At 44.8% G+C, this 21,918-nt stretch overlaps 1 protein-coding gene across 3 annotated transcripts in view; it reads left to right on the top strand.

Annotated features, from left to right (window-relative positions):
- The window catches only part of rarga (retinoic acid receptor gamma a), a 39,067-nt gene extending 20,624 nt beyond the window's left edge, over positions 1–18,443 (top strand). For 2 of the 3 annotated variants that reach the window (XM_080899095.1, XM_080899096.1), the window contains exons 3-9: positions 14,953–15,101; positions 15,310–15,451; positions 16,304–16,467; positions 16,799–16,975; positions 17,278–17,482; positions 17,656–17,814; positions 17,980–18,443. In XM_080899095.1, the coding sequence (XP_080755221.1) occupies positions 14,953–15,101; positions 15,310–15,451; positions 16,304–16,467; positions 16,799–16,975; positions 17,278–17,482; positions 17,656–17,814; positions 17,980–18,302 (1,319 nt within the window). In that variant the 3' untranslated portion in view covers positions 18,303–18,443. Of the gene's footprint in view, positions 1–1,981; positions 2,527–14,952; positions 15,102–15,309; positions 15,452–16,303; positions 16,468–16,798; positions 16,976–17,277; positions 17,483–17,655; positions 17,815–17,979 lie in introns of those variants that run through there. The other variant, XM_080899097.1, reaches the window with a different exon arrangement.
- Positions 18,444–21,918: the final 3,475 nt, after the last annotated feature.

Here is a 21,918-nt window from a genome sequence, read left to right as displayed (position 1 = left end):
AGCCCTGGCAAACCGCGCTGATGTTACATAGAACATTTGAGCACCGGGGGATTAGCCAGTTCTTAGTTTCCAGGATGCTGTATGAAACTAGCAGCGAGGAAAAGAAAACAGGAAGGAGACGAAAGACGAGTGTGAGAAGAATGCTTGTGGATCATAAAAATGTGACTCTAGGCTGTGATGATTTAATCTGAAATGTATCCAGACCAAGACATTTTTTGAATTATTGTGAAAATGGGTGGAAAGCTAGAGAGAAGAAAAGTGCCCCCCCCCCCCTTTTTTTAACAACAAACTTCAGCTAAGCATTGGCATCTCTGATAGATGCCAGTTTGTTGTCCCCGTGTTGTATTCTTGCCATCATAAAGCTTTCACTGTATGACCTGACAGCTGTATGAAGAAGCACATAAAAACTACTGATGTTGTTTACTATTTGATGAAATAAAAAGAGCTATTAAACGTGCGTCAGTTTGCGAGATTGAGTGTGTGAATCTCAACTCACAGGTGTGTGTGTGTGTGTGTGTGTGTGTGTGTGTGTGTGTGTGTGTGTGTGTGTGTGTGTGTGTGTGTGTGTGTGTGCCAGCTTAAGAAAATAAACCTGAAGTCTCCATTGGAGGAATAGCTTTTAAACCAATAAACATAGTAATGAAAATCATTCAAAATAGCCAGAAATGTGAAAGCATGGTTTCTTTCATGAGACAGGAAAAAGAGTGAAGTGTTAGACAGAGGAGGAGGAGGGAGGAGGGAGGACGCTGTGTGTTTATGGAGAGCGTAGCCAGCAGCACAGATTGACAGGAAATGGTGTCTTTTTTGCCTGCTGGGCTGTACCACTTGTACTGCTTTGACAGGGGGAGATGAATGTGAGGAGCTCACAGACTGAAGCTATTCTATTATCATATATCTCCCATTGTATCACGCTGTTTGCTTTAGCCCAGCCAGAGTCCATCCCTCTGCTGAGCAACAGTTAGGACCAGTGTCAGGCTTTTTCATTGACCTCACACTGCCCATTGATTTCCTTTGATTCACTGCCACTCTCAGGGCACTGCAATTTTTTAAGCTGAATTGTTTTTTTTAATCAGTGCACAGAAAAACCATTGTTATAATGAAGGTTAAATGTGTAGGGTATACGTTTTAACTGTGAATCCACAACCACTAAAATATTCAGCTGCCACGAGGCTTTTTTACTGCATTAAAATCATTGCTTGAACAACCTGATCGACGCTGCTTCCTTGGACGTCTTTTGCTATTTCTACGTCGAGATATAAATCACAAGCAAGGTCAAGTAAACCTGTGAGAAGTGTGTCCAGCACATGGTGTGTTTGTATATTGGAGATATTTGTCTGTGTAAATGCACTGCGGGGATTGAGCAAGGCAGCCCTCATTCATCACTGTTAAAGCACTTCCAGAGGGAGCGACAGAAAGAACTGCCCATCCTCTGTTCCCTCAAACAGACAGAGGAGAGGGAGGGATTTACCCTGGCATCTGGTTTCTGGGTTCAGCCACAGCACAATGTTCTTTCTCTTTCTCTCTCTGGCTCTCTTTTTGACACACACATACACGCCCGGGCCAGTGGCTGGACTTTAATATGGTTATGATTAGAGACGGGGGCTCAGTGAAGGGAGGGAGGGGGAAAGGGGGTCTTATTTACTGCAGGGAACTGGGGGAGGTGCAATGTAAAGAAAGCCAGAGACAGGGACCAGATCTGAATGGAAGACGGTGGGGTTGGGGTAGGTGGGGGCACTGTTTGCATTTAGGGCTGAAATATGAAAAACAAAAAATCGTGTGTTCAAAAAAACAAACAAACAAACAAAAAAAAGCACAAGAAGAATGGGGAATAAAGTTTTGTGCTCCAGCCAGATCAGTTCTTACTCCAGTGCAGACTCTGCTGGACGGCCCCTTACACCTCCCCTCCTCCTGGGTTCCTCTCTCTCTGTCCCTCCCTCTCTGGCATTCTCTGTCTTTCTCTCCACCCCCTCTTGCAGCGTCATGCCAAAGCAGTTGGTTCACTCCGCCGTGTCTGGGGCTCAGCGAGAGCTGCGAGAGGCTGTTATTTAGGTCTGTTACAGCAGACTGGGAGCAGCTCACCCAGGGGCAGGGGGGAGAGGAGAGAGTCAGAGTCACGCTCAGCTCAGCCAGTCAGGAACCATATCTGCATTCCAGCTGAGAGGGAAAAAGGAAAACTCCAGCATCGAAAGGAAAAGACAGCAGAGAGAGAGTGACAGCGCGAGATAAGTGAAGGGAGGGAGAGGAAGGTAGTGAATCTAGATAGCTGTTGCTGCTGTGAGCTCTTGTCACTGCTTCAGTGAGTGACGTGAGCAGTGGAAGCAGGGTAGGACACAGGCAGGACTGAGGGCTCTCACTGATTTTTGCCGAGGGTGGGGGGTACCATGTTCGACTGTATGGAGGCTCTGGGAATGGGCCCCCGTCAGCTCTATGATGTCACCAGCCGTGGTGCATGCATGCTGCGGAAAGCGAACCCCTTTTTTGCCGGGTTGGACCCCTTTGCTTGGACGAGCACTGCCAGTGTTCAATGTAAGTGGCATCCTGTTTGGATTCTTCTATGACACAATCATGTTTCCCCCTCTCTTCTCACTCTCCTTTTCTTTCGGTCACTCCTTCCTTCATTTTCTCATTGCTGGCTTGTTTACCCCTCAGGGCTCGGCCAAGGGGGCTGCTGTCAGGGGCTACAGAGCAACACAGGAAAAGACAGAGACAATCCTCTCCTCTCCTCCTCTCCTCTCCTCCTCTCCTCTCCTCTCCTCTCCTCTCCTCTTCTCTCCTCCTCTCCTCTCCTCTCCTCTCCTAGCCCACAGCCAGTTTGAGCTGCTCAGCCATCTGAAAAAAATTCTCTGCTATGATATTATATGCACTGTGTGTTGGGTTTTTAAAAAATGTGCTTGTGTGTATTCGTCTGTGTGGTGAGTTTGTGAGTTTGAGCCCACAGAGTCAAGTTTCAGTAACAATGTTTGCCACCTGGGGTTTGACCTTGCCAGGTGCTGCATACTAGAAAAGGAAAAGGTTTTGGTGAGTGACAGGAAGAGATGACAGTGACGTGTCAGATGTACTCTATCTGGTTTATTGTCTATTCACAGCATGAGTTTAACACTAGAAGTGAGGTGTCTGATGAATTTCACATGAAAAGTTAATGACAAATGTTGCCTGTTTTTAATAATACAGTTAGTTAATAATAAGTTTTGCTGGGCCTGCTGCAGTCTTCATAGGTCAGAGGTTTGTTTATGCTGCTGGATACTAGATGGATAATGATATTCCTCCAGAGCCAAACAGCCATGAATTAGTAAGCGGATTAATTATTTAGCAGATAAATGTATGAATAAATAATAATACATACAAATCTCAAGAAAGCAGAGATATATTCTGGCCAACGTTCTCTTCTCTCTTTTGCTCGTTGCATCTATCCACTTCATTCCCCCCCCTCCCTTCTTCTGCCGCTGACTTCAGACAAGGCTCTGACTCTAACAACAACTGGGGTCCATTTTCATCTACTTCCAGGGGGCTGCTACTGCTGTGAGAGAGTGTGTGAGAGTGGAAAGGAGTGGGGGTGTGGGGTGTGTATGCATGGTATGGTGGGAGAAGTGTGGAGGGAGCCAAGCCAGATATGACAGTGGAAAAACAATCAAGAATATAAGAGGAGCCGGAGCGATCAGATAAGCAGCTTAACTTTGCTCTCGATTTTTCAGAGCTGCTTGAAAGTGTTTTCAATTTTTTTTCATGCTCTTCCGTTTGTTCGTCCTCCCTTCTTTTTTGTGCCTTTTTACTTCCTTGGGGGGGAGTCATCTGTCTTCATTAATCGTGAAGACACCAGCATTTCAGTGGCCGTCATGCACACTGGCTGAGCTTTAATGAAGACAGATGCCCTGTCAGTGGAGGCTGAGGCCAGAGGGGACTCCAGCCACGCCAGCCTGCTCTGCTTAGCTAGGGGAGCCCTGATGATAACAAGATGAGATTTGTTTATTTAATCAATCAGGCCTCTATGGTCCTTTCCTTTTAACCCATTCACACACATGCACACATTTAAAAATTAGGCCTCAGATTCCAGAAGTATATTTTTCTTTCAGGTCTTTGTTCCACACAATCAAAGTTAAAAAAAGGAAAGGGGAAAAAAAAAGTCCAGGGACGCTGCCCTGAGGGTGAGAGATCTAAGTTAGCAGAGCAGAGCAAAGTGGCTGGTGTGGTGTACTGTTTCAAACCCAGTGTGCCCAATAACCTTTGTAAACAAAGCTGTCCTATCCCTGCACAAGGAGCCATAATGCCCCTCTTTACTGAAGCAGTTGCCTCCCATTGTCCTCATCAATGAAGCTGATGAATTGATGTTTGAGTCTGATATCTCATTAAGCCAGCCCAGCTGCACAACAGAGGGACCTGTCTGGCTCTTAATGCCACAGTCACACAAGCACGCACACTGCACACCAAAATAGCCACTGTGTTTGTAAAGCAAGTCACCTGGCCCTGGATTAATACAATAATATACTGTTGTCACACAGGTTTTTTTTTTTCCATTTGTAAAAAGAATTCAACTCTTTAGCAATGCTCTCTACAATGTGAGGATAAAAAAAAACAAGGTTTAGCAGAAATGCAAAAACAGTTTTTCTCTGATAACCTGTGTGGAGAATGTGCAGAGAAAATATTTGTCTGCCCTAAATCTTTCACAAAATGAGTATAACCTCCTCTCTTTGCAGTAAATCTTCAGCGGTGATAAGTGTCTCTGCTGTTGGCCATTAGCCAGGGACAATCAGAGGACTTAAAAGTGTGTGGTCAGTTTTCTTGTTTTTTTGTTCAGGAGTGGGAGACCTTAATGTCAGAGGTTAGGCAGAGGCTACAGCCTGGCCAATGTCAGATCTACTGCATGTGTGGTAAGCTCGTCAGCTTGCTGAAAAGGAGACTCTTTCAACCAGCTTGGCTTGTGTAATGCTCTTAAGTGCCTTATGCCACAGAGCTGGTACTACATCTGAGCTGGCCTACACATAAGGATAATGGACACTGATTTAGTCGTACGTCAATGAGAACTGAATTAGTCAACTGCCAGGGAAGCCATTCGAGACAGCCTATGCCGACAAATCCCCTCTCTGTCAATGTTCATTTGCTTAGAAGAATGAGGCAATTACGTTTAGCAGTTCTCCAGGGTCAAAAGAAGGGAAAGTGTTTTTTCTCACCAAAGTACACTCTTAGCTCGATGTTTTTGAGCACACTTTGGATTGTAAGTCTAACAAACGGTATATATAAGAGCTGGACATGACAGTAACAGATTGCTTGAGCAATTTGTCACTATGTGTGTCTTCACACACACACACACACGGGCGCACACGCTTCTTTGTTTTCCCTTAATGTGCTGTTCAAATGTGAATTGAGGGGCTAATTGAAATGGGGGGTATAGATCTCGGCAGCAGCGGTAGAGAAATAAGAGCTTCCTGTGACCGCTGGCACATTCTGGCCCGATCATTTTCTCCCTGATAGAAGTCTGCAGTTATTTCATTATAATTACAAAAGATTCAATTAAAAGATTAGAATGCCTGAGGGGGCAGGGCTGGAAATAGATGGTGGTATGTTGGTTAGTGGGTGATGTGTGTGTTTGTGTGTTGGAGAGAAAGAGGGAGAGTACTTACACTTCTAATCATTGTCACTAACGTCACGTGTTTATATCGCTGATTTTCTCAAGATAATGTCAAAACAATGTGCTCAACTTTAAAGGAATAAGCCAGTCCAGGGTCAATGAGTTGTAATTGATATGAAGGAGCGAACAAACGTTAAGCAGGCTGCAACTAAATTAACTTTTTAAACAAAAAAAACCATTAAGCTAGAAATGTGAAAAAAAAAACTGGCATCAAAGAAAAGTCTGTTTTTGGTTTTTGATCGCAAGCTTTAATTATAAAAAGTACCTCATTTAAAGTGCACTCTAAATTATTTATTAATGTGTTGAGGAATACAGTGTCCTGCGTGATATAATACAGTAGCTCAAGCAGCTGCAGTAGTCCTTGTTTTGTAATAAATAATACATAGCATCAGAGCCAAGATGGTTATTAAATAAAATCGCAGGCCTGTTGGTTCATTCTAACCTTACAACAGTTTATGTTACATGTTATATTACGCTGTGGAAATCATTTTAATAGGGTGAAGCCATTTTTGGTGTCAGACCTGCTGGGCTGCAGTATCACACCACCTTGTTCACAGATCTCTGTCAGCCCTGCAGTAATAGCTGAGCCCATTAATAGGCAGCACTGTCTATAAATAAACAGATTCAATCCTAGCAGTTGCTTCAAGTTTTTTCCACAGAGCCCCCTCCTGTGCGTGGTTTGACTTATGCATAAATCAGAGAGTGTTAACCTATGCTTGTGTGTGTGGTGCCTGTATGCGGACTCCTCTGATCAATGTATGTTCAAGTTTACGTGTCCACTTGGCTGCTGTTGGGCACCCAGACTGCTGTGTCAAAAGCAGAGACGGACAGTGTGCCAAGCTGGATTCCTCAGGCCTGTGCTGGAATCTGGCTCCGCTCTAACAGCAGTTTATAGCCCCTCAGCAGCGTCAGTCGCACCGCTGTAAATAAAACTCGTCAACCGAATGTGAGTCCTTGAAAGGGCTGTTTTTGTTTTCCTGTCCGTCGTGTTTAAACAGTATTTCACAAGAGCGAGTACTCTGAAATTTTACGTGGACTCGTGACGAGCTGACGATTTGTGGATCGCAGCACGATAAACGTGACTGTTATGAGGCAACTGGGCTAGCAGTTTGCGTGAGCTCCAGATCAGTATAAAATCTGGACTTTTGTGAGTTCTTTCACAATAGTTTGCTGGTCCCAGAGGTATTGTGGCTGCCCACCCTAACACCCGTGTCTGGCTGCTGCTATTGTAGCTGTTTACTGAGAACAGCTCTTTGCCTGCCAGGCACATTTTCCGTTGCACAAAGGCGTGGACATTTGGCAAACTATGCATACTTACGTGCGTGTGTGTGCTGTATTAGTGCATGCACCTGAAAGAGTTTATTTCACTGGTGAGCATGTGATGTACCACTGCACAAGCATGTTTGTTTATAGCATAGAAGAGTGTGCATGTAAGCTCAGAGCTGTGTGTGAGCTGGCTGTGGAACGAGCAGTTCTGTTACCAGCGTGTTATTGACTGACGGCTTGGCTCGAGTGTTGCTACGGGCTCGGCGTTAGAAGAAGTGGAGCCCTCGTATAGCCAAGTCGGGTCTAGAAACCCAGACGAGTCCAACTGTCCTCCTCCTGTGTATGTGTGAATGGGTTGTGTTTACGCAGCCGACAGCGTTTGGCAGGGAGTGGTGAGCGGCTGGTGTAGTACAGCTATTATCTGGGCTCAGGGGTGGAGAGAGATGGATGAGGACTTGGCCTGGAGTGGGTGGAAGGAGGGGAGGACCGAGGGGAGGGAGGGAGGCAAATTGGTGTTGTTTTTCCCTTTGACATTAGTCAAATTCTGCCAGTGCGCATATGTGCAACTGACATGACCATCCTTCTGGAAATGGTGCATGAGTTCATTTGTGTACACTTGCATTAGCTTGTATTGTTTGTGTTCCTTGTGGGTGTATTTTGCTGTAAGGAGGAACAGGTGTGTGTGCGTGTAAGCTGGCATGCCTGTAATTGTGAGCCTAGCTGACAGTTTGGGACTTTTTACAGAAAGAAGATGAATGCCAGTGGAGAAATTAACAGATGTCTGTTTGAGTGCGTGTGCGTTTACGAGTGCACATGAAACCAGGTTATTGGAAGAAATCAGGTTAAACCAGGAAACAGGAGAATGTGTTCACATTGTCAGAACTTTACATACAGCTGGTCAGTAATCAGATTTCTCTGCTCTGTTGTGTTTTTTAACTAATACCGTCACACTATACAGTTTCTCCTCTTGTCTCTCAGTATTAGGAATAATCTGCCTGTTAGCTGCTCTGACTTATTCATTGTAGCTTTGTTTTTAGGCAGATTTAGGATATTTATACTTTGGATAAAAGAACAGTTTCAGCATTCATCTTTTCTTTCATCCCACTGTATTGCCTTTCCAGTGCTGCGTTTCCTGTTCCCCGTTCCCTCTTTGGCACGCACACTTGTAATATCCCTGTTAATCCTGTTAATCCATTTAAGTGTAAACTAGAGTCTGCAAAATAAGGTTTCATTCAAAATCAGGTTACTCCAGAAAAAGAACTACTACCAGGTTACTAAAGTAATGTTAACACACTTACTGTTTCTCTGGGCCCCTAGAGTCAACGTTTTGCTCTAAATCTGACACAAGAAGTGCATTCTCACCTAGACACGTGAGAGACACTCTTAAGCACAAAAAAGCAGCACATGCTCTTCAGTGGCTACACAGGAGCAGATAATATGTCCATGTCTCCACCATAGCTTGACCTGTGAGTGAATGGGTACTTGCAGTAGCCTGTTATCACGCCTGGATTTATAAACTTCTGCCTCACGGTAAGAACATCTCCCATTTGCCATAAAACACTAGAGACAAAACCAAACAGACAGACGGACAGCCAGTTTGACAGGAAACAATCCAGCAAATGAATTAGGGGCTGTTTGGGATGATTTCTCGCCTGTTTAGGAATGCTCGATCAACTCAGGTTAGCTGCTGTTAAGGGAACTGACTGGCTGGGTATTGCTTACGTTCCCAGTGATGTGTTCATTCAGTGGTAATTGTCAAAATGTACCTTTAATACTTCATGTATTAGTCTTATGTGGAACTTTGTTTTGTGACACCTCTAGAGACCGTAATGGAAGGAAATGAATCACTGTGTGGCTCAAAATCTGGCTGTCACATCAGTCATCTGAGTGCCTCCACCCAAACGGAGTTGGGCAACCTGTTGGCGGTTTGCTGCCAAGCAAAAGTGAAAAACTCTGATATGCATCATTGCTTCACTGAGACACTCAAAGCAGAAGTTTCTCAGAGTGGCTTTAATACCTTACAGGATCTGTGGTTTTATGCCAGTTGAAGGGGACTGCTGATTCTTCAAGAGTTACTACTTATGCATGGATTGCTCACTCAGAAGTCAGGAAGCCACAGTCATTTTGTCACTGCTCTGCCAGTTTTGATCTTAGTCTCTCTGAGTTCTTCCTTCTTAACTTCTTCCAAGTGACTGTATAGAGGAAAATGCTGCGATAATGTGTATTTGGCAGAGTAAACTCACAACAGAAATCAGTTAAAAAGCTGGGTGCATGATTTTTAACATTTTTTTTTTAACAGTGATCTGCATCCTATGTAACGCCAAGTGAAAAGGCAAGAGAAACCGCTTTGTGTAGTGTGTGCAAACTCTTTGGCGTGGACATTTACATGTTGAGTGGAAATGAACTGTGTGCTGCTAGTCGTGGGCGTGTTGTTCCTTCCAATAGGAGGTTTGCGTTTGCATGCTTTGGTGTGTGGTGCTTCCCCAATGTGCCGGAGTGAATACTACTGTTGTTGTTTACATTATCCGCCTTTCCACTCACTTCCTCTGACAGAGCAAGGCTGCAGCCACGGCTGGGCTACTTCTACTTTTGTAGGTTTCTATTGTTGTGGGGAGGAAGCAATAGCAATTGAACGAGCGCTAGTGGCCTTGCCAAAGACAGGCAGGTGAGAGCCAGGGCTACAGATGGTGAGAGGAAGTCTGGGAGGACGAGAAACAACCCGAGGATCAAAGACTCAGGGTTTCCCTCGATGACTGCTTTCTCCTCTCTCTTCACCTCGCCTGCGCGCCTGTTTCTGCTCTCTGTCTGCTCCCTTGCCTGCCTGTGAACTGTCCTGTCTTCTTGACATGATCAGTGGCCCAGCACTGTGCTGGGTTGCCAGGTTTGGGTTCACTCCTCAGTCACTGGAGGTGAGCTGTGCTCCTCTGTGGTGGGCAGATGAAGAGTCAGCTGGAGCTCACGGCAGGGATGAGGAGGTGCATTTTTTCCACAGATCTGCACTTGACTGTCTGGTTTTTCCAGCGCTGGTCATAAAAGGCCACTGACTGTCTGAAATATTTTTATTGACGTTATATTTTCTTCATTTTTTCCTTTCCTTAATACCGTCTTGCACTGGTTTGGTACAAGGACATTTGAAGGAAATTTTATTTGCTGGGTTCATTGGGGACAGGCGGCTCAGCAGACGAGTTTGGCTGTTTGAAAGCAGCTTGTGTGTTTGTTGACAGGGCTGTGTGGTGCAGGAAAAGGGGGGTGCACGCTGCCAAATGTTTGCTTGCTGACTCCATCAAGAAAATATCAAAAGGCCCTTTATGAGGTGCTGTAAAGAAGACCAGGTGTTTTGAGAACACCACCAGACTCCAAGGGTAATTCCACTTTTTAAAACATGCCCCGGGGATACATTCTTGTCCCACCTGCTGCCTTTCCTGCTTTTTTCATTTTTAAAGGAAAAAGGGGTAAAAAAGAAAAAGATTAAAATGTGCCTTGGCAGCAGCTTGTGTGCCATGTCACATTGTGTCATTCTTCAAAAGTCCACAGTTTTGTCATTAGTACTGACAGAAGCCATGAGCAAATGGGAAAATGTTTTTACTCAACATGCTGGTCTGGCGTCAGATCGCATGCATGCGTCACAAATGTTTATCGATGTTTGTCTCATTGCTTTCTTCTGGTTCCCAGAGAATGGGTTTAATTCCCTTCAGGAATGTGTTTCTTAATATCTATTTTCAAATCTCAAACCCGAGCCATCTCCTGATTGGCCGTCTTCTTTTCCTATATAGTGATGCCTCTTTACAGGCGTGTTAGTGTGTCAGTCTGTGGGAGACCAGGTGATGAGCTTTCTGACAGCTGTTGAAAGGCGTTGCTACTGCTCATCACCTTTAATGAAAGTCCCCCCTCCCCTGTCAACACAGTCAGGAATTCCTCCCATTTTTCTCAGTGGTTTTGTTCCTCCACTTCTTTGTTTCTCTCGGTTATAGGCCGGTGCCATTTTGAGTGCTTGTGTATATATATATGGGTTATATATAGGTGAAACAGAATAGCAATGGGAAATGAGAGCACATGTATGGAGGTGTAGCAGTAAGGGATACTGAGAAGTGGCTACAAAAGCCAGTGACGAAGATCCTCCGGAAACGCTGGTACTGAAAAGAGGAAGGAAGCAGGTCTGTTGTGTGGGACCTTGTAGCAGAAGCCTCAAGAGTGATAGCAGGAAGACATGGGCAAAACAAAACAGAGAAGGAGAGTATTATGTGCTGGCACCACTGACAAGGGTGTGGTACTACTTTCTTTTCCTCTTTCATGAAACCCATTTCTTTACAGAAACCTATTCGTGTGCTGATGGTCGGTCAGTCGTACCCTATGGTGCTGTAGCCTCTGCCATGGTGTAGAGGGCCAAAGGCACCCTTGAAAGCCCCACCTAGTGTGCCAGCAATTCTCCCAGCCCACTGTTCACCATCCTCTCCCAATCTGCTGTCCTTCTGCCACTACTCTCTGCCCAGTCCCCAACCCTCTTTTCACATTGAACCCTACTGTGTGCCCCTCTCTCCCCCTCTGCCTCAAAGTCTCGACAAGAGGTACAACTTTACAGGATCTTTAGTGAAAATAGAGGTGGAAACAAAGGCCACGCATGCCCGTGCATGCAGTTTAGCACTAACAGGGAAAACATCAACAGAGTGAGTCGCACACATAGAGGAGGGGGTGTTTTAATGGGGACTGGAATTCAGTGGTGCACTGTTACAAACAGTCCGGGCATTTGCAAGTGAAATATACACTACAGAGACAGAGCAGAGCCGCTGGCTGGAGTTGCACGTGAATGCTGGACAAGCACAAAAATAAACACCTACACGTATCCTACAGATGTATTGCACTGTGAGTGCACTGGGCCCAGAAAGAATACGTCTAAGCGTTTGCTCTCACATGCCAAGGCTGGAACTTTTGGAGCAGTGTCGCACTGAAGATTCAATCACTCCAACAGGTCACGTACTCAAAATCTGCAAGCCTATTGTGAAAGAATACTTGTTACAGTGCCAGAATGTCATATGCTGCTCAGTTAAGAGGAGTGTGTTGCAACACAAAACAGGAGCTGCATAGTCATGCGTTTGCTCACATACATTAGAAACACTCCTTTTTTCCAGCTGAGTGAACAGCAGGCAGCCTCAGTGTTGCCAGGAAGTCTTCTGATTATTTCTTTAGTGTTTCTCCTTGTTCTGGCTTTCTTTTCTCTTCTGTTGGATCTCTTGATACTAAAGGGAGTTTGCTTGGCTCGGTTAACTTGACCTAGAATTCACTGTAATTGACCTAGTTGAATTCACCTTCAGCTACACAGCTATTTCTGTCTTGTGCAGTTATATTTCACATTTAATGAGGCTGTGCTGAATGCTGCAATGCTCATCCCATCACGCTCAAGTATTTTAGTGTAATGTTGCTGTGTGTTTGTAGTTTGTAGCCACTGAGTGTGTTTATGGGACCAACTTGCTCAGTGGCAGGGGGACCACTTGTGCACAGCAATGCAACACGGGATCCGAGAATAAACTGATACTTAGCAGGAAGCTAACAGTGACTGTTGATAACTTAGCTATACCTTCTTCTTGCCTTTCTTTTTCTTCTTCTCCTCCCCCAACAGCAGCACCCATACCACCTACCCCACTCCTCTTCTCATCTGTCTGTCATCAGCTCACAGGCCTTAGACAGCGGATTGTCATGCAAATGGTGCCCCAAGCCTCAAAGCGCTGATAAGGAGGGCCTCTCATTTCACTGGGCTTTGTTTTCTAAACAGTGATGAGCTGAGTTGAAGAGACTGAGAAAAGGGGCTCGGGGTAGCTTTCTGAATGGGCCCTCTGACTGTGGCGCCCTGGGGTAAGTGGTACAGGGGATTTGAATGGAGTAGGCTGAATGAGGCAAAGTCTTGGAGGTGGATTCAGGAGTCATGTTCTCTGGCAGGAACCAGGTTCAACGTGTTGACAGAGCCTGATGTATTTTGTCTGTCACCGCTGCCCGGGTTTTCTCCAAGATGGACTTTCTGTGTTTGGCCCGCTTTCTTTATCCATTTAGACGGTGTCAGTCAGTGTTCGTTACTTGACGCCACATATGGTTTGTCCTTTTCTAAGGGGTTGTCAGCGCTCGGTTTGGAGCCTCATTTGCTGCTGTTATTATTGCATAAACAGTGGTTCATGGTGCGTTCAGAGGGTTTCTGTTCTCCCACTGACCCTGCCGTTTTGTTACATTCTGGCCAAAGAGATATGAGACTTGCTGTAGAAACATTCAGGGGGCGTAAACTTTGGATTTTAGATTGATTTGTGCATTTGGCTTTGGGATTGGTCTAAAAACTAATGGAAAACATCTTTGACTTGAGCAAAATGAGGTTTTCAAAGGAGGACTGCGGATTTCTGAAGAGTCGCATATGAAAAACAGATGTTTAGGCAGCAGGCAACAAATAAAAAATGTCTGATGTATTTCTGTTACTATCATTAATGAGGTAGTTGCAGGCCAGTCAGAGCAGCTACAGCAGAAGTAGTAGTAATCGTCAACTTGGTCTTGAACAAGACTTGCCCTCAAGAGCAACTTTGTCCTCCCCCTCTCCCCCCCTCCCCTTCCCCTTTCTTCCCCCCCCCTCCCCTTCCCCTTTCTCTGTTTTATATCAAATTCCTCTTTTTACGCCCTCTTTTTTTCTCTCCTTTTTGAAGTCTCCTCTCTCTAGTAAAAAAAAGCCATGCTGGTGGTTTTTGATTCTGCTTTGGGTGTGAGAGGGGGGAGTAAGTTGGGTGGGGGGGGTGGGGGGGGGGGGGGTTGTAGGTTAAGTTTAGGCAAGTCCTCTGTGCTTTCCATTGAAGGTGCTGGGGAGAGGTGGGGGCAGTAAAAGTTAGAATTTTAGAGCCTGCCTGTTTTTTATTTTATGATTGGCTTTTTTTCTCTCTTGCTCTCTTTTTACGGGCTGTGAGCTACAGCTGGTGGTGTGAATAGCTGCCCAAGGTGACTGAGTCCCAATAAAGTGCAGGCCAGCCGGGCTGGGGCCTCCAGTCCAGCCATGGGACTGCCTTTATAAGCCAACTTACGAGCCTAGTCCTCTGTTAAAACCTGGCAGGGCTGCACTGAGGAATTTAGGGCCAGGAAACAAGAGAAAAATAGGGTTTGTGTGTCAGGGGATGGTGGTGGGATGCAGAGTAGGGGGTTGAAGTTAGAGGGTGACCAAGGGTGAAACTGTTTGTGTGCAAGTGTGTGTTTGTGGTTTTGTGGCATGTGTGGTTAGCATCTTATATTTCTCAGGGGGAGTATGGAATCCATACCCTGCACACTTGAACCTTCCAAAAGAGCCTATATGGGGTCCACTTTGGAATATAATGAAGTGTAATGTACCATATCAAGTATGTGACTCGAGTAAGCACTGATGTCACAGCTGTGCCTCAGTTTTTGAGACATAGAATCAGGGCTCTGCACCAGCTTTGCGTGTCCGTGCATTTGTCATGTGCCTGTGCTGTGCGTGCAAGATGTTCACATGAGATGTTGTCAATGTGTGGAATGAGGAAAAGCCAGCTTTGACTCTTGACTTTTCTCAACTCATTAGCTCGCTCTGTTACCTGCCCTTATCAAAGAACCTGTCAGACACTGTCAGTTACATCTTAGTGATGTAAAAAGCAGTTTTCTCACAGCTGTCAAAGAGCCCTTCTTCTCTTATTTATTGTCTTTACATAGACAAGAGTTATATGCGAAGACAATATGACAATATGTTCTATGCGATATCTCCAAAGGGCCCCTGAGTTTGGCTCCTTAGTGATAATTGGTACCAGGAAATGGGAACACTTGATAGTTCATATGTTATTTATCTTTTGAGACTTAAATGTGTCTCACTCCACGTCCAGGCAAAATGTTTACCAAGCGAGCATGACTGTTAATCAGTGTCTGTTGGTGGAACCTCAGTCATATCTGCCGTGTCATTTCTTAGTGTGGTTATCTATCCACATCTGCTACATGTATTCACAACTCCACATGTGGCCTTTGCAGAGTTAGTAATAGTTGTACGATAATGATTAGTAACTGATCATGTGCTCCACTGTCTTTTCTTTCCATGTTCACAGCGGTGGAGACCCAGAGCAACAGCTCAGAGGAGATGGTACCCAGTTCTCCGTCTCCACCTCCCCCACCTCGAGTCTACAAGCCCTGCTTTGTGTGCCAGGACAAGTCCTCCGGGTACCACTACGGGGTCAGCTCATGTGAAGGCTGCAAGGTGAGAAGAACCAATCTTTTGAACACTGGGTTTTCTGAAATAGAAAAAAATTTCGATTCTCTATTTTGCATTCACATGATAAAAGAGGGATGGACAAAGGGCAGGCTGAAAGAGATACAGCGATATGTCACAGCCTTTATAATGATAACTGTATTGCACATTCTCCCTTGCCCTCTTCCCTTTTGTGTCTTGCTTCCTGATGTTCCAGGGTTTCTTCCGTCGCAGTATCCAGAAGAACATGGTGTACACTTGCCACCGAGACAAAAACTGTCAGATCAACAAGGTCACACGCAACCGTTGTCAGTACTGCAGGCTGCAGAAGTGCTTCGAGGTCGGCATGTCCAAGGAAGGTGAGTCCCCCTCTGTTTGGAAAACAGGGTCACTCTCTCACTTGCACATAGAGACTGAGAAACTAGGCAGCAAAGACAGAAGCAGATGATGAGCCCACCAGGGGTGGTGATCAGGGTGAGGCTGGGCACTGTACCAATCATATGACTAATCCCTTTACAAAATGAATCTGACTTCCTGTTTCACCACAAAACCTCGCCCCTCTGGCCAGCACACAGACACTGCTTTCATTCATAAAGACAACACGGGAGAAAACAAGATTTGGGAGTTTTGACCAACGTATTGAGAACAGGATTCATGCCATTTGCGCAATCAGAAACACCAGCTTGTTGGGGGGGGGCCTTTTTATTTCAACCTTTTGTGTAGCCAGCTGCGTGTAAGTGGCAGTTTCTTGCCCTTCATGAAGCCCGGGGGACATGTATGTGGGTGTAATGTTTGTGTGGGATGTGTGTTAAGACCGGGATCACATTGTGCCTCTGCTATTACTGGATATCCTGAGAGGAAGGAAAGTATGGGAGGAGGAGGAGGTGGGAGAAGAGGCAGAGAGAGGGAGAGAGCGTACTGGCTTATGTGCACCGGTCAAGTGGATAGAGAGATGGACAAGGAAGCCAGCGGGTGATAAGAAGGAGATAGCCAGTGTCCGTGCCGGGCCTCAAGGAAATATGTTAATGCTGTTAAGAGCAGAAAGGTTCTGGTTTCCACTAGCGTGTAACATCTCCTTGGCAGCAGTGAAAGACACTGAGCATGAATGCTGAGTTTGTTTTCAAATGTCATTACAGATAGATTAAATTAACTTTCTGTATGAGCTTTAACATTGTATGTGGAACTAATTTTGTTTTCTCCCCTTTACATAGCGGTGCGCAATGACAGAAACAAGAAGAAGAAAGATGTGAAGGAGGAGGTTGTTCTTCCGGAGAGCTATGAGCTAAGTGGAGAGCTAGAGGAACTAGTCAATAAAGTCAGCAAAGCTCACCAAGAAACTTTCCCATCACTTTGCCAACTGGGCAAATACACCACCGTAAGTCGTGCACATAAACCCCTATCTTTCACTGCTGCATTTGGAAACTGTCTCTCAGCTACGTCAGCAGTGAATGCTCCCAGATTGCATGCTTATGAAAATTCGCAGTAACTTTCCCAACATAGTGGTGGCTTAACTAATGCAGTTCCCCATTAAGCCATCTGTGTGGCCTCGGAATGATTGATGCAACATGTAAATGGAATTCTTTCCCCACAGTTGACTGATGTAAAATGTAAATGTGAGGCTCGGTGAATCTTGCCTTTGATACAAACGTGGTTGCACACCTCCTCTTGTATGACATGCTGAACTGTGGGTGTTTTTGTTTGTTCAGAACTCCAGCTCGGACCATCGAGTCCAGCTTGATCTAGGGCTATGGGACAAGTTTAGTGAGCTTTCCACCAAATGCATCATCAAGATAGTAGAATTTGCCAAGCGGCTGCCGGGTTTCACCAGCCTCACCATCGCTGACCAAATCACTCTGCTTAAGTCCGCCTGCCTGGACATACTGGTGAGGAGCTTTTGTTTTCCCTTCTGCCCTCTTCACTCACTTTTTGTAAATAAATGATTCTGTCAAAGCTTATGCTGAAATATGGGTATGCTTCCACCCGGTGGTAAGAAGTGGCAGTGCATTCAAGTTTGGCCAGATAATGCAAAATCTATCATATATACACAACCAGACTGGAGTAGTTGGCTACCATTTTTAGCTACTGCAGATATTTTTAGTGTTGTAAGAAGTCATATTACACTACTTTACATTTTATTTACATTTTTTAACGTTCAAAAAGTTTTACACCTTGTTTTGCTTTTCAGATGCTGAGAATCTGCACACGCTACACTCCAGAACAGGACACTATGACGTTCTCAGATGGCCTGACTCTGAACCGGACTCAGATGCACAATGCGGGCTTTGGGCCGCTTACAGACCTGGTTTTTGCCTTTGCAGGCCAACTTCTACCCCTGGAGATGGATGATACAGAAACCGGTCTCCTCAGCGCCATCTGCCTCATCTGTGGAGGTACTGCAGCATGCACCTACTCTTGATTGGTCTGTTATAAAGTGGAAAGGACTTTAACAAAATAAAAGTTAAACATAATTGATTTTTGTATGTAAGAGATTATTTAAAACTGTGCCATTTATTTAAAAAAAAAAGAGAGAATGAGAACATGTGTTTGCTGCTTTTTTCACTAGACCGCATGGATTTAGAAGAGCCCCAGAAAGTGGATAAGCTACAGGAGCCTCTGCTTGAGGCTTTGAAGATCTATGCCCGTCGTCGCCGCCCCAACAAACCCCACATGTTCCCACGCATGCTGATGAAGATCACTGACCTCAGGGGCATCAGTACGAAGGGTAAGAATGGAGAGAGTGCTTTCTAAGATTGAACTCTGTACACTTTCCCAAGGTCCTTGCCAGAAGAATACATCTTTTACAGGACACTCTACTAGTTCAGCTTCACTCTTCCTTTTATTCTTTATGATGTGTCCATGTATTTTGAGCCTTGCTTTCTATTTTCAGGTGCAGAGAGAGCTATCACTCTGAAGATGGAGATCCCAGGGCCGATGCCTCCTTTGATCAGGGAAATGCTCGAGAATCCGGAGGCCTTCGACGACCAAACAGAGAGCAATGAGAGCCCGCCGCCTCCACCACCGCCCCCACCACCACCCGCGCCTCCAGCCCTGGTTCTAAAGCAGGAGGCTGAGGATGAGGACGACAGCTGGGCCACCGAAAACGGCAGCGAGCCATCACCGGAAGAGGAGGACGAAGACGACGACGACGATGTGGGAGATGAAGATCGAGACAGGGGCTCGGACAGTGACGGGGAGCCCTGGGTGTTTTAACTTCCATAGATGGGTTGAGGAAAGGCCTTGCTCGGAGGGCGCAGTGAAAAGAGCATTTCACACACACACACACACACACACACACACACACACACACACACACACACACACACACACACACACACACACACACACACACACGCATACAAGCATATAAGTAAACATACACATATATAGCACAACCTCATTCACTCTTCCACCTCAAGAAAATGCTGGCCTTCCCTTCTCCCTCTCTCTCTCCTGACTGCACATCACTGTGTCCTCCTCCACTGAGCACAGCAGAGCCTTAAGCGTATAAACATTTCTAACTCAGGCCACACGGTCCATGACAAGTGAAATGCAGAAAAAATGAGAAGTCAAGGGAGAGATGACGGTAAACCAGATGAACTCCTGGCACGGCCAAGAGAGAAGTTAACGTGACAAAAAGAACATAACCTCTTTGAGAAAGCTAAATGTTTGTTGTTTTCTCCCCCCTACCCCCCCCCCCCCCCCTTACTATTGTTGTTTATATCTAAACAGGGGAGCCTCCAAACTAGACACCAGAACTAAGCAGTTGACTTTGATTGATTACAACAAGCACATTTAGAGCAAGAGTACAGGGCAAAGCCAAATTGAGTATGCAACTCTTTTGTTGTTATTTTTAAATATTGTTTTCATTCTTTTTTTTCCTTTTTTCAGTTTATGAATAAGTCCTTACATATCTATATACCATTATATTTTGTTTTTTATTTGTTATTCTGGTTTTATATATGAATCCTTTAGACAAGTTTTTATCTTTGAAGAGCTTTCCTGAGAAGATATTCAGAGGGAAAGAAGGGTAATCAGAACTGGCTGGGTCTTCCTTATCAGCTACATATGCTTAGCTCGGGCTTCTTGGAGCACTTTGGCTCCCTGTGGATGATAATCAACCCAGGACTTTCTTTTTTGTTGCAGTGACTTAACCAGTTTCTGTTATCAGGTAATTGGCATTATTCTTTTATGCTGTTGTTGCGGCCAGCATGTGCTGTCAGTGCAGGAAGTATCTTTGTGCCAAAGTTAGGAACAGTCATCTGTGGAGCATGAGTTTAACTACTGGCAGGGACTCCAGATACAATCCAGCGGTCCTCATGGCAGAATGCTCACTCACATGTGCACTAAAAACACACTCTAATTATCTTGGACAGTGTATCCACAAAAGCGCAGAACAAACATACACACTCCTTTCGCTCTATGCTGAGTGGTAGCAGATGTGCCAACCTGGCACAAAGTGCCGGGATCGGAGATTCAGACTTGACCGTATATATGTAGCACTTTTGTGATCATCTGTTTAAGCAAGGCACATCTCTTCCATTAAGTATAGAGCAGCTGTCTGTGAGCATATGTCCCAGTTAGCATGTCAAAACTGATGGTAACATCAACATATTAAATATGACGGATCTTAGAGCTCTCCCTGATGATATCAGTAGATTAGCACACTCATTCAACACAGATAAAAACACCCAAACATACTAGTATCATATGCATCAACACAACCATTAAAGGCATATGCAAAGCAGGAATCTTTATGGAAGACATTTTGGAATCAGACTCAGGGCTTTTCAGTAAGGACCAAACCCTAGCTGCTTCCCAGCATGCTAGAAACAGGCAATATTTATGCGTGCATTCTTGACTATGCGATTCTCAGCCCCACTTTGTGTAAATAGAAGATGACAAGTCTGAAAAACAGCATGGATACCAGTCTGACTCTCCACAGAGCGAGGAGGGACCACCATCATCGCCATCCTCATCACAATCACCGTCCCACCTGCGTTCACACTGGTATCCATGCAGGAAACTGCCCCCTCATCCCAAAAAGCCATTATATCATCTTGTCTTCTTGTGTATATTCTCACTTTTTTTGAAGAAGAAGAACAGTGGAGGATTATGTGTTCTCATGTATCATTTCTTTATTGCCAAAATGTCACAGTGGGCGATCAGCTTGGAAAGCACGGCTGATATACAGTACAGAGGTTTTTCTCTCCCTCTTTGAAGCAATACGAACATAGTTTCTGTAGCAGCGAGAGGTCCCATCCTCTAAATATGGGCAGGTCTCCTCATTGTGTGTGTGTGTGTGTGTGCGTGCGTGTGCACGTGAGTGTGAATGCTTTAGAAAGTTTTCAGTCATGGGTGGATGTCCTTGGCATGGTGCTGTCACACAGAAACTCTTGTGTGACCTCATCCTTTCTCTCTCTGCTACGCCGTCACGGTGATAGTGACGGTAATGCAGGCAAAACTTTGAGATTATGTTATGTGTTATGTTATTGTTTTGTTTTTTTTCAACATGGCCAAGGTGTTGTTCTTCCTCTGTTTATGTCAACTCTTGTCATACAAAGAAAAGCCATATAAACAGTGAGAGGCACAATAAACTACTTTTGAGAGATTCCTGGACTTTTCTTTATTACCATTTCTTTGTGCTAAAAATGATGTGATGTGTAAGTTCGCTTATACCAGTGTCAAACTTATGAAACACAGTAAACTGCACTTTTGAATGAACATAATCATTCATTACCGGGGTGCAGCAGTAGAGGGAGCTCTTGCACTGTGACTGTAGGGTGTGCTGCATGCAGCTGCGTTTACTGCTTGGAGGATAAGGGCAGGGTCTGTTGGGTCATGGAGAGCTGTGGGTGCAGAGGCTAATAAATCACAGCCTCCTGCTGAACAAGGACATCAGATAAAGGTCTGTTCCTAAGATTTGTTCACTCTGCAGTTAAAGGAGTGCAGGTGGCAGCATAAAAATCATCAGAGAACGACTCTTTTCCTCTGCTTTCATCTCACTGTGATCAGAAAGTTAAAGCATATCTAGCCATGAATTCTTTAATGAAAGCTGTACGAGAAGGCTGCAACAGCACAATAAATTATCTCAGTTTTTAGATGCATTACATGATATATCAATTATTATTTGGTGCCATTAAGCTTTGGCTCAAATGAAATAAGATAAAATTACATTTGGCTGTGCAAATTTGTGGTAACATGTTTTAAAAAATATGCCCAAGTATTAATCATAAAATCCATTCATAATGAAAATATCATTTAGCTCCTGCATAGCTGTTAATGTGGCTCATGTTAGAGGTCTGCTGGAGGAAATGAAAGCGATTCTTTTACAGTCAGTAAGCTGCTCAAGCCAGTGCGCTCAAATTATACTGAAACTGTGTGAAATTTGAACTTGCAGAAGTGACCCAGCACTCGCTAATGGCCTGTGAAAGGACATTCAGTCACTGAACTCAAGTCAAAAGCTTTGTCAGAGTATGCTGTGCAATCTTTAAACCAAGCAAGGAAAGGCCTTGTTAAGAAGAGTTTTTTTAAGAGGACCAAAAGTCTGCCCGCGTGTCTGTGTCAAGGTTATACTGCCTATCTTTACTGTATCACTGCTGCTGATATGATCACTCACTCTCTCAAGAGCGGGAATCCTCTTTATAAAGGGCTTCTGACAGTAAACCTTTTCTTTTTAAAACCCGGCCACGTTGATACTAATGCCACACCTTTATTTCATTAATAGAAAGAGAGAATCAGAGCAGGGTGATAAACACAGATGAGATTCTATCAATTATATGATTGCTTTAATTATCATTAAAGACAGATCAATAACACCAGACTGGAA

The sequence above is a fragment of the Rhamphochromis sp. 'chilingali' genome, assembly GCF_963969265.1.
Source record: "Rhamphochromis sp. 'chilingali' genome assembly, chromosome: 12".
NCBI lineage: Eukaryota > Metazoa > Chordata > Actinopteri > Cichliformes > Cichlidae > Rhamphochromis > Rhamphochromis sp. 'chilingali'.
The sequence above is the reverse complement of the archived record's forward strand: the minus strand, read 5'-3'. Positions and strand labels throughout refer to the sequence as shown.